We start from the raw sequence: 17,339 nt of genomic DNA, 5'->3' as shown, positions 1-17,339 counted from the left end.
GATAATCAAATTTATTATGATAACCACGGTAACCGTGACGGAGAAACCACTGCTGCTAGCGCTGCAGTTTAACAAGGTCGTGACGCAGAGAAATGTCGGCAAGCTCAAACTCCCTCGTGCCAAAGCAGCAATAAGCAATTCCTGTGTTCCGCTCTGCTGGAGCTCCGACGCCAAGGCGACCACTGTCGGCAGCAATGGCATGCTGCTCAATTTCGTATGGCATTGACAGTAAAATCAGGATACGAGAATTAGGATACTCATAGGATCATACATGCGACACTACGATAAGGATAATAGGGTAATTCGGTTTCAAAAATGATAAGGATAGTAGGGCTGCGTTTGTTAGCCAGACTTTCCTATGCTTTTGTGCACATATTTTTCAAACAGTTAAATGGTTATATATATATATATATATATATATATATATATATATATATATATATATATATATATATATATATATATATATATATGTGTGTGTATTTATCATCTTATACTTGTAGAGATCTATAATTTTATATTAGTTAATTTTATTATTTATACTATTAAATAGTTATACATAACCAGATAGTTTTATATTAGTTTTATATCTGGTTTGGACCTTCGGTGGACTAGCTAAGGCCTTACCTGGTTTAGTTTCAAAAAATATCATATCGAATCTTTCGACATATAAATGAAACATTAAATATACATGAACATTAAAACTAATTACGCAGTTATGGAGAAAATCATGGGACGAATATTTTAAAACTAATTAGGACGTGATTAGCCATAATTGCTACAGTAACCAACATATGATAATGATGGATTAATTAGACTCAAAAGATTCGTCTCACAGTTTTCAGTCAGAATCTAAAATTTGTTTTGTAATTAGACTACGTTTAATACTTTAAATATGTGTCTAAAATTTTGATGTAATGTTTTTGCAAAAAAAAATTTGCAAACTAATCAAGGCCTAAGCAGGTTGAACCGTTGAAGGCTGAGCTACACGTTATCTTTTCTCCATAACTTTGTCATCATTTTTTCCTTTAAGATAATGGAATTCATTACGTCCGTTCATTCCAGGGAGCTACAGTCAATTAGAGCCTGCAAATTAAATAACTGTGAACTGCTTATCATAGTTTGACTAAAACAAGAAAATTACTTATATAACTACATTAAAGACAAAGATAATTATATCTATGATCAGTGAGAATGTACTTAACCATTGTTTCTTCCAATGTCTTAACATATTGTCTTTCTCGGAAAAAAAATCTTGCCTTTTACGCGCATGCGTATATTTACTAAACTACTAAAAACTATATTTTTACAAAAAGAAAGTTATATATATATATATATAAAAGTTCATCCTCTCACATTTGTAAAGTAGTTTTTTTAACTTAATAGTAATTAATTTCATCATCTATACTATTAAATAATTATCATAAAAATATCTTTTATCTTTGATCACGAAACAACCCAACTAGAACCCTACTACTTATTATTCTCTCTTGTCCAAAATAAAAAAAATATGGCCACTAAATAAATGTGTGGGAGGGTAGGTGAGATTAAATTCATAACAAATTCAAATGGATAATGACTGATGAAAACTTAGTAGAGTGAATAGGGTTAAAAATGTTTATGTTTTGACAAAGAAAAAGAAATTATGATGTCCTTAAAAAAGTACACAATAAAAAAATTTCACTGAAAAATTGTTGTGTGTCCTGTTACATACTCCATTTGTCCAATAATGTAAGAGATTTTGCCTTTTTTACAAATATTATGGAAATATCAAATAGTATAAGTCATATAAAAAGATAGTTGGCCGGAAAATAAAACAATATAGAATTTGATAGATGCAAAATAAAATGGTATAAAAGTTAGTACGTAAAGAGTAAAGTAGTATAAAGGTTGATTCATGAGAAAGAAAGTACTATCTCGGAATCCCAAAATCTCATTTATTACAAGGAAAATTTTGAATAAAGAATACCACGAAGGGAGTAAAAGCTTTGAGGTAAAAAATTTACAATATACTCCTTGTATCTTTTTAAGAATAATAGAATTACCATATGAAAAAGGATTTAAATTCATTAATTATACTTTAGAGCAAAGTACACGTGATGATGAACCGGAACGTCATGGGCCCTTCTGTCTACGTTTGATATTACGTAGATTAATAGCACTCGTAGTCACATTAATTGCAGGGTTGGTACTAGTAACTTGGTAGTAGGTGTGGACTTGTAGTACTAGCCCTGTAGGATAGCGAACGTGCAAAATTTTCAGCACTTCTGGCTGGCAGTGCCTTTTAAAATACAAATATTTCTAGATTTAAATATTATTTCAATGTATAAATATTTATAGCACTGTTTATGTTACTATTTTTTATTATTTTCTTTTTCATTTTATTCTCACCTCTCAACCCATCCATTCTGCTTTCGTTGAAAGATATTACAATGTCTTTTTAATCTTAGTTCCTATTAAGCACAGAACTAATTATATCTTGAAACCGATATGTTTAATAATTTATTACAATATTGATTGAGGAAGTAGTTAATTTACTATGCATCAACGAATCAATCAATACTTCGCCACGTGACGGGTCCAGACTCCAGACAACCAATTAGGTTTTGATTCTGACCCCTCGAGATGGGTGATTAATTTGAACCTAACCGATGTATGGTCCCAGGAGACATGTTTGCAGGCGTGTGGAGATTTCAATAGCTACAGCTTCTCACGCAAACTCTCAAAAACATCTCTTAAATACAGTGATTACGATGCAATCCTTTTCGTCAACTTGGTCGCCCAATAATTACAAGCTGTCCGTGCAAAGATATTAACATCCAGGAACTCCTTGCTTACTGCTTGGCACAACGAAGCGCTTCCCATTTAATTACCTTGGACTGCCGCTACACTTTAGAAAGCTCAGGAAAACACTTATGGAGCAACGTGTTCAGCATTCAGCAAAATGAGCCTTACTCAGAGATTGTTTAGTTTGCAAAATTTTTTTGCAAAAACATCACGTTAAAACTTTAAACATACATTTAAAGTATTAAATTTAGTCTAATTACAAAACAAATTTCAGATTCCGCTGGAAACCGCGAGACGAATCTTTTGAGTCTAATTAATCCGTCATTAGCACATGTTGGTTACTATAGTACTTATGGCTAATCATATCCTAATTAGACTCAAAAGATTCATCTCACTATTTCCTCCATAATTGTGTAATTAGTTTTAATATTTATATATATTTAATGCTTCATTTAGATGTCCAAAAATTCGATGCGGTTTTTTTGAACTAAACGAAGCCTACCAACGAGACATCGTAAGAGACCAAGGAGAATTTTTGATGGAATCTTCGTGTACAGGGCTTGGTGCATCTAGATAAGCTGAAATGACCGAATCTTAAAATGGGACACACAGGCAACCCAACGGATGAGTTAAGGGGCATTTAACTTTGTGCACACTTTTATAAATGGCATATAACATATTTGTTATCCGATGTCTATGATACGTGGATCCTTATATGTCTATGATATTTAGGTCCAGTAGCAAATATGTTAGCGATTTCTAAGAGTGACAAAAAAGTTAATTATTCCGTTATAGCACTAGCAACAGAAAGACTATTTGCTCTCGGTGGTACTCCCTCCAATTCTGTCTGAAAACTAATAAATTTAGATATATACTCCCTCCGGTTATAGAATTCTACTCGTCCTGGCCAAACTGTGAATTTCAAAATTCAACACGTTCTTGTATTTTTAGTTCACTTTGGACTTGTATAGCCTTGCATGTGCACGGTGGACGCATTGGCTTCCGGCTTAAGCGCTTGCTCCCGAAGCATGCATGCATGCATGCAGCTGGACGCATGCAACTTCTAGGCGCTCCGTTCCGATGCATGCATGCAGCTCCTGTGGCGCTGCGCTTCCCGTCTCCTACGCTGCTCTTTAAATTGCGTCGCGGCCGTGCTGCCATCCTATCTCTCCCTCGCTGCTCCGCCATTGTTGCTTGTTGTGCGCCGTTGCAAGCTGCATGAACATGGCTATCGTACCTGACTCGGAGGAAGAAGACGCGCCGGACAAGTGCAATGGTGACGCACTGGAGGACGGGGCGCCTGAGATGGAGGAGGAGGACAGGGCGCCCGAGATGGAGGAAGACGACGGCGCGCCTGCGTGCAAGCGCTGCGGAAGTGTACACGTCGTCGACGACTGGAAAGCCTGCTGCAACTCTCACCGCCTTGCTCGCTGAAAGCCATGTTCACGATGTGGTTTGTTTCACGACGTCTATGCGCTCTCGGCGCAGATTATCTATGGCCTTGATGACTTCGACTGCGAGCTTCTGATTCCTGATGTTAGTGTGCTTCGCATGGATGGCGAGACCATTCTACTACCTGAGCACGTTCTCAAAGTGCTCGATGATATGTATGCAAAGAAACAAGCTGCAAAGGAAGGCGTCAAAAAAACATCTAGAGCATCAGTAAGTAAAAAATTGGTTCTAGTTTCAGCAGTTCATACATTTGCTAGTTCTAATCATGATACAATTAGAATTGCCTAGTTCTAATCTTCATCTAATTGTTTGCTACAGCAAGAATTCCCTTTGCCTCGTTAACTATTGATCTCTCATAAGCAATTTGCAGTGGAAGCTGACCTAGTGTCTCTAGTCTTTTTTTGTTCATGTGAGGAATATTGTACTCGTTCGATCCAGCAACCTTCATGCATTCCTTCATGACTAGATGCATAGTGAGCCAAATTCTATTAGCCTTCTCTGGACAGTACTCATTGAAAGCCTGTTTCAGTTATGAAAAAAATGTTAGAATGAGTATGCAACATAATTAACTTACATGAATGTACGAGAAAGTTTACCTCTTGCACAATTGGAACAAGATCCTGAACCGTTCTCGCTGATTTCCTGTATTGAATGGCTTGAATTGCTCGAAAGAATCCCAAATCCAATATATTGAAATCTGGAGAATTTGGAGGTTGACAAACTAGACTAATATCGAATCCTCCTTGTTTACCAGCTTGGCAAAACAAAGGGTCATTAACGTCCAAATGTGATGGTGCATTGTCTTGAACAATGTAGATAGGATTGTGAATATCCTCTCGTGGCCATTTTTCTCTAATAACCGGCAACACCCTTTTAACCATGAACACCCTAATCACATCTCTTGTGATGTGAGTAATTGGCTTAACTTCCCATGTTCCGGCTTGCCTGTTCACGCTACTCCTCTTAGCACATTCATAAGTCACAAGAGGGAAGCATCCAATTTTTCCATCAAAAATACAAACTCCATTATGAAACCTTGGCCGAGCTGAGGCAACCAAAAACATTAGACGTGAAATGTAGTTCTTACTTTTACTACAACGATGTGGATCATCTTACTCGGGCAACAAGTAATATTTTGTAGAATTTTGTGTAAGAAAAAACCACTTCTCATCGATGAATACATGATCAAATAAAGCTTTGAACCTTTGATCATTAGGTGTGCTATCTGGATCGAGCATATCAACACACCACCGCAACCTAGTGTTCTTGTTTGCATCGGTTAGGTAAGGTTTGATGTTGTTTGAATGACGTCTAAGTAGCCCTTTGTGCATGTACCGAATCAACTTTGCCTTGCTAACATGGAGGCGCCTGCTCACAGCTTCTAATGTCATTCTTTCATTGAGAGGAATATTGCATAAAGGTTCTAAATCAATAGGAATTTCCTTACGGCCCGAACGACCTCTCTTTCTACTTGTTACATTAACCACAACACCTTGGGCTAGTGACTCTTTTCCTCTCTTCCAAATATCATGAACAGTACGAATATGCAAACTAAATTGAGATGCAACCTCATGTGTTTCCTTAGTAAACCCCATCACATCACTGTCATCATCACCTAAGCGCAGAAAAAGACATGCCAATCAAACACAAAGTAAAAAAATACAAATCAAAAGCAGAATGGGCAAGTTCAAAATAGAAACCTTGATCCGCTGCCTCAATTTCTAATTCATCAGTCAAGTCCATAGCATCATGTTCAAAGTAAAGGTTAAATCCACCTGCAAGACTGAATATTAGCCGGTTTTACTACCAAAAGTATGATAAAAAAATTTTAAATAACAAACTGACCATATTGAGGTGCTTCAAAATTGATGGCACCATCATCTAGTGGCAAGTTCAAATCGATGAAATCATCATCTTGTGCCTCCATGTTTAAATCAAATCCTATTAAAGAAAACTAAGAACTGATAACATGCTGAAATGATGGTTGCACCGGAACTAAAGAAAGAAGAAAAGAAGTAACACGGCAGCGCCATGCAAAATATGCAAAGCAGGATTCGAACCTACAACCTCAAGAAACCAAACTCACTAGGCTAGCCAATCCGGTGGAGGGCAGTTGTTGAATGAAAACAACCCGAGATATATTTAATAAGGGCAAACATGGTAGACTAGACCTAAATTAATCATATCTTGGTATACTAAACTATGTCCTAAACGAGTACATATATATTATATTGATTTATTAATTGATAAATTTATATAAAACTAAAAAATTCTATAATATTAAATGAAGGTAGTATTTTTTTTTCCCGTCAAGGGCATCCCACAGTGCTTGTAACCTGGCAGGCCTTTGGATATTTCAAACCTCATAGGATAGAATAGGCATAGCTCTGTTGTCGGTGGCACGACTGACAGGGAGTCCAGTCTCTAGGACGTACTCCTAGACCTCTGTTAATCGCTCTGTTAATTTCAAACCTCCTACTCCTAGGACATGTTGGTTGCTGTGTTGCGTTAATTGCTGTGTTGTTGGCCGTTGGACCCGTGCACAGTGGAGTAGGTATGCATAGAGCATAGTAGTTGTTTTTTAAGTTCTCAACTAAGATCTTATTTAGTTGTCAAAAATTTGTAACAAAAGGGTCATGTCAAACGTTTTATCGGACGTTAAATAAGATTTTTGGATAGGAATGAAAAAACGAATTTCACAGCTCATCTGGAAACGCGAGACAATTCTTTTGAGCATAATTAATTTGTCATTAGCACATGTTGTTTATTATGTCACTTATGGCTAATCATGCACTAATTAGGCTCAAAAGATTCGTTTCATGATTTCTTCCATATCTGTGCAATCAGTTTTTATTTCCGTCTATGTTTAATGCTCCATTTAAATATCCAAAGATAGAACTAAACTAAGCCTAAAACATAAGTCTTTTTTATCCTATCCTCATCCTCATTGTTTGGAGGGGCTAAAACGGAGTAAAACCTCATTAAATGACCTATTCAATAGTGCACAACACACACATAGCTGTAGGCCTAGAGTAGTGGAGTATGTGTGCTATAGGCCTTTTGTCTCTTTTAGCACCTTCCCCAGAGTCTTATGGACCTAGATAGTTTTAGGCTCTATCAGTCTCTCCTGTTTGGTATTTTAGCGGCTAAAATGGACTAAAGTGGAGGAACTTATGGTTTGCCCCTTCAAACAAACAACCCCTAAATTTTACCACATGTGACCGATAGTGTATTAATTTCAGTGTGTGATATGTCTGCAGCTACCGGTACAAGTAGCAGCCCCTCCCCCACCCACATCCACCACCATGACAGTGGACTCTTATTACTACTTATATCAGACAATTGCATATCTGGCCCTACTTTGAAGGCTAAATATGGATATGACCCTTCTTTTTCAACTTTGCAAATTTGGCTCTCATTTTTAAAATCGAACCATCCGTCTGACCCTGGTTGATGCATGCTGTTAGAGTTTAGAGCAAATGAATTTAAAAAATAAATTTAAAATATGAATGGACTATTCTGCCTCTTAGTATTATTTTCCATCTCTCTCATCTCATTGTCTGTCTCAGATCTAAGAGGGGAAGACTGAGAGGCGGCGCCGAGCGGGGCTGAGGGAGGAGCGACACCAAGCGAGGCCAAGGGAGGAGGCGCCAAGCCAGCCGCTGCCGTCGTCAGGCAGTGGGCCACTGGGCGCCGGCGAGCGCGGTGTGGGGGAGCCGACCCGTCGTCGGGCAAGCCGGAGGCGTCCTTACCAGGACGAGGAGGAGGGGTCGAGCGGGATTGGGGGAAGGGGAGGAGGAGGCCGCTCCATACTGTGCCCTAGGGGCCCTCTCGCCGGCGGACTGCCACTAAAAGCTCAGGAAAACACTTATGGAGCAGCGTGTTCTCCATTCAGCAAAATGAGCCTTAGGGACAGTTTGGATTCGGAGACTTTTTTTTGTCACTTGTCATATCAGATGTTTGGACGTTAATTAGGAGTATTAAATATAAACTAATAACAAAATTAATTGCATAATAAAAGCTATTTCATTAGATAAATTTTTTAAGCCTAATTAATCAACGCTTAGCAAATGTTTACTGTAGCATCATATTCATTAATCATGGACTAATTAGACTCAATAGATTCGTCTCGCAAAATAGTCCAGAGTATGAGATGAGTTTTATTAATAGTCTATATTTAATACTTTTAATTTATGTCTAAACAATCGATGTAACCAGAACTACAAGAAAGTAGGTTGGAACCAAACATGCACTTACTCAACCGGCATCCGAAGGCTACGTGGAAGGACTACCGACGAGACATTATAAGAGACCAAAGGTGAATTTCTGATGGAATCTTCGGGCTCGTTCACAGGAGAGAGGGCTAAGCAGTCTAATCAGGGAACGCAAACCAAGAAAAGCCATTAGTATATGATTAATTAAGTATTAGCTATTAAAACTTGAAAAAGGATAATACTACATCCGTCCCATAATAATCTCATTTTTCATTTTTTTCGTACCCAATGTTTGACCATTCGTCTTATTTGAAAAATTTGTAAAAAACTTAAAAAATTAGTCGCGTATAAAGTATTTTTCATATTTTATCATCTTGTAAAAATAAAAAAATTAATCAAAAATTTTTTTAAATAAGACGAAGAGTCAAAACATTGTATAAAAAACTGAAAAATAATCTTATTTCAGGACAGAGGTAGTATGATTTTTTAAAACAATTTTTGTATAAACTTTTTTAGCAAAACATACACCGTTTAGCAGTTCGGGAAGAGTGCGCACGAAGAAGAGAGAAAAATTATACTCAACAGTGTCTCGCGAACGAGCCCTTCGTGTACACGGCTTGGTGCATGTAGATAAGCTGAAATGACCGAATCTTAAAATAGGATACACCGGCAACCCAACGGATGAGTTATAGCAGTCATACATTAGCACAAGGAGGAGGAGGAGGGAGTATATGTTTTATTTTGTTGTTTTATATGCGATAGATGCTAGGGACAAACTATATTGGTAAGAGCGTACACATAGTTTTATCCCGATGAAACATATTTCATCTATTTTATTAATTTATTGTCAGATTATTACAAAAACTGGCATAACATCACATTCAATGTGAATGGAACTTTAAATTAGATTACTTTAGCTAAAAATTTCATCCTAAAATAAGACTGAAAAGAAAAGAAAAAAATAAATAGGACTATATATCACCGATTATTACACCGGCTGGAGAGCACCGTCGACCCATCTTTCCATCGCTAAAAAAATAAAGTAAATATGAACATAGTAGATGTTATTATACTTGATTACTATTTTTTGTTTAATAAAAGTAGTCACTTATTTTGGAGGGTGAGGAACACGTGACAACCTATGTAATCGGCTCTTCCATTCTTCAATCTCGATCTCCTAGGCCGCACCGCAGCGGTGATCTTCACAGAGAAATGGCGGCAGTGGAGATCGTCGACTCCTCCATGGTGACACCCGGCGAGGCCACACCGGGGCACGCGATATGGCTCTCCAACCTCGACTTGCTGGTGGCGAGGAGCCACACCCCCACCGTCTACGTCTACCGGCCAACTGCCTCCGACGACCCGGCCTCCTTCTTCTCGCCGGACGTCCTCAAGGCCGCCCTGTCCAAGGCGCTCGTCCTCTTCTACCCCCTCGCTGGCCGGCTCGCTCAGGACAGTGCCGGTAGGCCGGAGATCAGCTGCACCGGCGAGGGTGTGCTGTTCGTCACAGCTCGGAGTGGCGCGGCCGTCGACGACCTCGGCGACTTCGCCCCATCGGACGAGCTCCGGCGGATGCTTGTCCCCATGGCTGATGACGCGAGCGGCGGCGGCCTCGCCGGCGTCTTGGCCATGATCCAGGTGACGTTCTTTAGGTGTGGCGGGGTGTCCCTGGGCGTCGCGGTCCACCACACGGCGGCGGATGGCCTCGCGTCGCTCGACTTCGTCAACACGTGGGCCGCCATAGCAAGGGGCGCCGCCGCCGCCGGCGAGGCTATGGCGCGGCCGCGGCTGTGCCTCGACCGCACGCTCCTCCGCGCGCGCTCCCCTCCCGCCGTGCTCTTCGACCACGCCGAGTACTCCCGTCGCGGCGGCGGGTCGAAACTCCCGTTTCTCTCGGCCATCCTCCCTCTGTCCAAGAACCAACTCAACGCGCTCAAGGGCGTCGGCGCCGGCGGTGTCCAAGGCAAGAAGCTGTCCACTTTTACGGCGGTGGTCGCCCACATATGGCGGTGCGCGTGCAAGGCGCGAGGGCTCGCGCGAACGGAGGAGACGCGGCTGTACATGACCGCCGACGCTCGCACCCGCGTGCAGCCGCCGCTCCCGCGCCGCTACCTCGGGAACGCCATCTTCCGCGCGTCGACAGTGGCCAAAGTGGACGACATCATCGCCACCGGCGGTCCGCTCGACACCGTCGCAGAGAAGGTCTCCGGCGCCACGGCGCGGCTTGACGACGACTACGTCCGCTCATTGCTGGACTACCTGGAGCAGCCGGCGAGCGGCGGCGGCGCGGCGGGGCTGCGCAAGGGGGAGTGGGTGATGCCGGCTACCGACCTGTGGGTGATCAGCTGGCAGGGGCTGCCGCTGTACGACGCCGACTTCGGCTGGGGCCGGCCGGCGTTCATGGGCCGTGCGTGCCTCCAGTTCAGCGGCCTCGTCTACCTCGTGCCAGGCCCCGACGGCGACGGCCGGCTCGACGTCGTGGTGGCCATGGAGCCCGAGAGCCTAGCCAAGTTCAAGAAGGTGTTCTACGACGAGCTCAGCTCAAGTGTTGGCACTCTTCGAGCTTAGTCGTTTCGAGTGAGCATCCCATCACACGCTGCTTCTGTGAAGCAAGGCCGAAATAAATTTTACTATTAAAAAGAAAATGGGTCCGATGAAATGTTTAAAAATTTTAATTCTATCAATAAATTTCAGTTATTATTATGGGATGATACTGAAAATATGACACACAAGTCAAAAAGCCCATACACGTCCTCCCCATATATTACCCACGTGTTTGATACCAGAAAAAAATTAAACGTTTAATCAATAGCAAAAGTAAATTATAGAAGGAGCAATTTTTTTTTGCCACAGAGTTCGCTGTATACCTAGCTGTCACGGTTGCAAAATGCAAGATGCAAGGAGGGAGAGACTGAAAGATGTATTTATAGGCGCTCTTTGTCCGTTCTTTGCCGAGCTATTTCCCAGAACTGTTACGATGTGTTTTTTAAAAATCTTAAGATCCTCGTCTCATATTTTTAAAATAATCTTTTAAATTTATGATAGGTAATCCATCGTTTATAGCTATTCAAAAATCAAAAAATATTTCATTAAAAAAACGCATCATTAGTGGTTGCAAACAACTCTAGAATCTTCAGTTCCTCTCCACTCAAAGTTTACATTTTTACAGATATTCACACGATAAACTAGCAGCCGAAAGGTAAGTAACCCATGGCCCTATTCTTTTTAGATTGTTCAACGATTATTTGCTACTCCCTCCCTTTTTTATTATGTTGGCTAATCAATTTGAACTAATCATCGTCAAACATTTTTACATGTAGGGAGTATAAGCTTAAAAAATATGTTTGCTAAAAAGTTTCATATATTGCATTGCTTAACCACTCGTCTTGAGTTATTTGATAAGCTTACTCATCAAAATATTTAATACTCTATAATCTAGTTAGAACCAACTAGAAAATGTACCTCTATAAATTAACATGTAATTATGCCATGTAATCACCCCCTAGCTACTAATAATTATTAAGCCCATGCAAGCAAACAACATTATTTATAATTTACTATATTACGTAAAGTTCAACATATATTAAGCATTTCAAATCATCATCGAACATTATTTTTTCATATTTCAACATATATCCACCGTTTATTTTTAAAACATTTAGTATATATTCATCCAACAAAACATCGTCTGGTTAAGTGAATAATTCATGTCGATAATTGAGTCAGTAATCCTAAATCAAACCAAACTGGGCCACAAAGAGGCTGCAGAACATGTGGAGTGGCCCAGCAAAGTATTGGGCCGAGCCCAGTAGCAGCTCAGCTCCAAGTCCACAAGCGCCTCGGCCGGAGCAGCCGAACCCGACCCGACCCGACCGCCATGGCGCTCCTCCTCGCCGCCGCCGCCGGACGGCGCCTCTCTCGCCGCCTTCGCCAACTGAGTAGCCCACACCACCTCCGCTCCTGCTCCTCGTCAGGAGGGGAAGGGGACCGGGCTGATGGCGCTGCTTTGGAGCCGGAGTCCCCCGTCCGCGCCCCGCCGGACGAGCAGTTCGCGGCGTGGGTCGCGCGGCTCCGGCCGGGCTTCACCGCGGGGGACCTGGCCGAGGCGATCTCCTCCGAGCGGGACCCCGACCTCGCCCTCGCGCTCTTCCGGTGGGCCGCGCTCCGCCCGGGGTTTCGCCACGCCCCGGCATCCTACCTCGCGGCGCTGGCCGCGGCCTCCTCCGGCCGCCGCCCCGCCGCCGCGGAGAACCTCGTCTACGACGTGCTCTCGGGGGCGTGCGGCCCCGACCTCCAGCTCTTCAACGCCTGCCTCCGCTTCTGCTGCTCCCGCCGCCGCCTCTTCCCGCTCGCCTTCGACATGTTCAACAAGATGCGGTCCCTCCCGGCCTCCTCCGCCTGCCGCCCGGACGTCGAGACCTACACGCTCCTCCTCACCTCCGTCGTGCGCCGCGTCCGCCGCCCGCCCGCTTCCATGGTCTACCTCCACGCCGTCCGGTCGCTCTCCCGCCAGATGAAGGCCTCCGGCGTGGTCCCGGACACTTTCCTGCTCAACCTAATCATCAAGGCGTATGCCCGCTGCCTTGAGATAGACGATGCCCTCAAGGTGTTCCGTGAAATGCCGCTATACGGCTGTGAGCCCAATGAGTTCACCTATGGCTACATTGTCAAGGCCATGTTCCAGAAGGGCAGGACTGACAAGGGAATGGTGTATTTTCGGGAGGCAAGGGAGAAGGGATTTGTGCCGACCGGTGGTGTGTACATGACGGCCGTGTCGGCGCTAGCATTGGAGTGGAGATTTGAGGAATCAAAAAAGGTTTTGATAGATATGTTGGATTGCAAGAGGAGGCCAGATATGATTACCTACAGGACACTGATGGAGGAGATGTGCAGGGCTGGACACACAGAGGAGGCGTTCAAGCTGCTGGAGGAGCTGAAAGAGAGGAAGCGAGTGCCATTAGATCAGAGGATGTACTCAGAATTGCTTGATGGGCTACACTGGATTTCTCAGCCACATCAGGACAGGCTTCCACCCTGTGACAGGCGTTCCGATGACTGAAATGCTTTTGATTAATGGATCGACTTGCATTGTATGGTGGTGATCATGGGCATTAGAAATCAAATGCATGGCTTCTTGAGAAGAATGTGCACCTCTTTCCGATGACTGAAATGATCATGGGCATTAGAAATCAAATGCATGGCTTCTTGAGAAGAATGTGCACCTCTGTTTGAAAATTCAAGATGAATTGATGCACAGGAGCTATCTTCTGTGGGATTATCTAGTTGACTCCTAATTTGCCCAACCATTCTGCCAGCATGATTGATGTGATGGGGATGCAAAGCCCAAAGGGTTGAAGATACCTGCAAATGACCTTCTTGGAGATGGGATCGAAATTCCCTGTAAACATGTGGCAACTATTGTTGACTGGTGATAGCTGATAAACTCACCTGCAAAGGCAAATCATAGAGTAAATCTTGCAGGGCCGCTCAGGAAAGTTGTTTCAGGTATTATATATGATATGAACAGATATCAAACAAAACTTTGATGTGTCACACTTTTAATTGTTTTTCGCTCGTAATGTGCAATAGCAGAGAATATATATGCCAAGTGCAGTTGCTCTTTATACAGAGATAAATATATGCACAACAATCATGTGCCATTTTTTTTGTTTCAGAATGCTCCCATACAGACTATTACAATTTGTTCGCATAGTAAGGATACAGCTAAGAATTCAATTCTCTGGAATTTGAGTGTCCAACCCTAACATCGACTCTGCAACTTTAAGTAGGAAACAACTCCTGGATATGCAATGGCGGGCTGGAGCAACTCTAATCTTTGGTTTGAACACTAGCGCAATGGTTTTTTCTCTACTATGTCAAGACCAAGGGTTTTGTATTTGTCCAGTAATGGAAGCAGCAAACCGATCTGTTTATGAAGCCAATTTATATCCTCTCTTGTGTATGAATTAATACATAGAACATATTATGTCAGAGCTTCGGAGCTGTAGTCCCAGTTGTGACTTGAGAGTAGATGTGCCAAACTGCCAATAGCAGCAGAAAGCGTAACTTTCATCTGAAAGTATCAGTTGGTGCCCTTGGTCTTATGATATTTCAAGCGTCAAGTGTTGTTAATCAGTTGTGCCATCACTATTCCTTTGTTCTTGAAGTGAATAAAAGTGAATCAGCATATATTTTTTAAGCTTGTGCCATGTTGTTGAGTTATTGTGTCTTTTTGCAACTTTCTATGTTGATGAATCTAAACCGTGGTTCATTGACACCTAAAGAATCATGTGTGCATCTGAAACAACGAAAAAAAGAATGTAATCTGTTTCTCCCAAATTCAAATTAGCAGTCTACAAAGAAGCTAAAATTTGCAACTTATTTGTACAATCACCCCCTTCTACCTGCAGTTACTACCTTCCAGTTTGTCCTTGTCCTCCAATTCTGGCTTCTTCGACTCAGGCCCTGTTTAGTTGCCCAAATTTTTTGGGTTCTTGCAAAAATTTTAGAACATGGCAGGTTTTTGGGTTTTTGGGACTAAACAGCCAAAACATTTTGCAAAGTTCCATGTGAACACAAAAGAATGAAGCCAAAAATGCCCATCGCAAGCCCAATGTGAATAACATTTAAATGACAATGTGGTGGTACATAAATGTAGCACCGAGGGGTAGAGGCTGTCCAGCAAATATGAACCCTCCTGCACAGTACGTGTGAAAGCAAAATTTTTTGCCTGTTCAGGGGTGTTTAGATAGGAAAAATTTTTTTTGGGTAGAAATGTCACATCGGATGTTTGACCGGATGTCGGAAGAGGTTTTCGGTCACAAATGAAAAAACGAATTTTGCAGCTCGTCTGGAAAACCGCAAGACGAATCTTTTGAGCCTAATTATGCCGTCATTAGCACATATTGGTTACTGTAGCACTTATGGCTAATTATGGACTAATTAATCTCAAAAAATTTGTCTCACGATCTCTCACATAACTGTGCAATTAGTTTTTAGGTTCATCTATGTTTAATATTTTATTTAGATGTCTAAAAATTCGATGTGATGTTTTTGGAAAAAAAATTTAGGAACTAAACAAGGCCTCAGTTCCCAAAGTCGCCTTGTTTAGTTACTAAATTTTTTTTCCAAAAACATCACATCGAATTTTTGGACACCTAAATAAAACATTAAACATAGATGAACCAAAAGAACTAATTACACAGTTATGGAAGAAATCTTGAAACGAATATTTTGAGCCTAATTAGTCCATGATTAGCCATGAGTGCTACAGTAACCAACATATGCTAACGACGGATTAATTGGACTCAAAAGATTGGTCTCGCGGTTTCTAGATTAGCCATGAAATTTGTTTTTTTATTCGTATCCAAAACTACTTTCAACGTCTGATCAAACATTTGACGTGACACTTCTCCCAAAAAATTTCTCAATCCAAACACCCGCTCAGCTGTTATTCAATTCTCGCAGGTTGGCAGGTTGCAGCTTTTTTTTCTTTTTCTGATCAAAGCTGGAGGAAGCAAGAAACCTTCGACGCTAAGCAGACGTCGTGGCGTGGCATCAAGACGTTTAACACCAATTTATATTTTATTTCCACGCGTGTGATTGAAACCACGCATAAAGCAGACATCGTGGCTCTGGTAAAATTATTTTGTTTTAAGTAACGACGTTCTAAAATATATTTATTACTATGATTTAAAACTTACTACCTCCGTTCTAAAATAAAATCATTTTTTAATTTTTTAATATAATGTTTTGACTTTTCGTCTTATTTAAATTTTTTTACGATTAATATTTTTATTCGAACTAAATGATAAAACATGAATAGTGCTTTATACGTGATTAATTTTTTAAAATTTTTTATAATTTTTTTAAATAAGACGAATGGTAAAAATTAGACACGAAAAAACGAAAAATAAAATTAAGAGAGATAGTATACCATTATCTCTATCACTATTTGCGTAATACCACTTATCTCAGCATAGATAGGAGATAGCAACCCAAAAATAATTACATATTTTTTTAAGTTGAATTTTGCGCGAAATGCACGGCTGCGTCGCTTGAGCCGTGAAGCGTGATCACCTCCCTCCCACCTTCGCCGAATTGCAGATTTGCAGTCGCGGTCCGCGTGGCGGAGAGGAGAGAGCCCAGCAACAGCAAGAGAACACGCGTCCCGGCTCCCGCTTCCCTTCCGGCTCCGGCGAGATCGAGGGCGGCGGCGGCGGCGGCGGCCGGGGGTGGAGGCGATGGGGCTGTGCTCGTGCTGCTGCCGGTGCCTGGAGATCCTGTGCGCCATCCTCCTCCCTCCGCTCGGCGTCTGCCTCCGCCATGGCTGCTGCACCGTCCGTCTCTCCTCCTCTGCCCTTCCCTTGGATGATCCCTTTCCTCGTGTTTGCTTCCCTCTCATCTCTCGCTTGCGCTCGCCGCAGATGGAGTTCTGGATCAGCGTGCTGCTCACCCTCCTCGGCTACCTCCCCGGCGTCCTCTACGCCGTCTACGTCATCGTCTCCGTCGACCCCGACCGCGACCGCGACCGCCGCCGCCGCGTTGACCCCGACGACTACATCTACGTCGCCTGACGGCGAGGCACCACCTCCCCATCCTTCAGACAAGCAGTACTATATATATACTAGGTAATTTAATTAGCTCCTGGATGCGTCCCTGTTCCTGCCTGCTGCCCCTTCATCTGTAAAATTTTACTTCATCTGCAACCTCGACGAGTTAAATTGGGTCGAAATTTGTCGCCGGAGCTCATCTGTGTTACTGATTCAGTGTGATTTCCGCATCAATTGACCTCAATTTGTGTTGGTTCTTCCGTTGCTAAATTTGGGGATTTGCCATGCTATCTGATGCCCTAAAAGTTTAGATAAGAACATAACGGTGAATTCC

At 42.2% G+C, this 17,339-nt stretch overlaps 3 protein-coding genes across 3 annotated transcripts; all 3 read left to right on the top strand.

Annotated features, from left to right (window-relative positions):
• The first annotated feature begins 9,265 nt into the window (after positions 1-9,265).
• On the top strand, positions 9,266-11,414 carry LOC102721456 (putrescine hydroxycinnamoyltransferase 1-like). The gene has a single exon (XM_040525248.1). The coding sequence runs from the start codon at positions 9,666-9,668 to the stop codon at positions 11,019-11,021; it is 1,356 nt and encodes a 451-aa protein (XP_040381182.1). The 5' UTR covers positions 9,266-9,665; the 3' UTR covers positions 11,022-11,414.
• Positions 11,415-12,207: 793 nt separating this feature from the next.
• Positions 12,208-14,656, top strand: LOC102721172 (pentatricopeptide repeat-containing protein At3g25210, mitochondrial). The gene has a single exon (XM_040524804.1). The coding sequence runs from the start codon at positions 12,331-12,333 to the stop codon at positions 13,510-13,512; it is 1,182 nt and encodes a 393-aa protein (XP_040380738.1). The 5' UTR covers positions 12,208-12,330; the 3' UTR covers positions 13,513-14,656.
• A 1,831-nt stretch (positions 14,657-16,487) lies between these two features.
• On the top strand, positions 16,488-17,338 carry LOC107304483 (hydrophobic protein OSR8-like). Its single transcript, XM_015838636.2, has 2 exons — positions 16,488-16,792; positions 16,880-17,338. The coding sequence occupies exons 1-2, from the start codon at positions 16,697-16,699 to the stop codon at positions 17,027-17,029; spliced, it is 246 nt and encodes an 81-aa protein (XP_015694122.1). The 5' UTR covers positions 16,488-16,696; the 3' UTR covers positions 17,030-17,338.
• The last annotated feature ends 1 nt before the right edge of the window (position 17,339 follows it).

The sequence above is a fragment of the Oryza brachyantha genome, chromosome 6 (genome assembly GCF_000231095.2).
Source record: "Oryza brachyantha chromosome 6, ObraRS2, whole genome shotgun sequence".
NCBI classification, from domain to species: Eukaryota; Viridiplantae; Streptophyta; class Magnoliopsida; order Poales; family Poaceae; genus Oryza; species Oryza brachyantha.
This window is presented reverse-complemented; position numbering and strand designations above follow the sequence as displayed.

Bases quoted from the DNA above. Each gene is read 5' to 3' on its own strand.
- LOC102721456 (XM_040525248.1), top strand. From the start codon at position 9,666: ATGGCGGCAGTGGAGATCGTCGACTCCTCCATGGTGACACCCGGCGAG.
- LOC102721172 (XM_040524804.1), top strand. From the start codon at position 12,331: ATGGCGCTCCTCCTCGCCGCCGCCGCCGGACGGCGCCTCTCTCGCCGC.
- LOC107304483 (XM_015838636.2), top strand. From the start codon at position 16,697: ATGGGGCTGTGCTCGTGCTGCTGCCGGTGCCTGGAGATCCTGTGCGCC. The intron at 16,793-16,879 runs GTCCGTCTCTCC...CGCTCGCCGCAG, and splicing joins TCCGCCATGGCTGCTGCACC to ATGGAGTTCTGGATCAGCGT.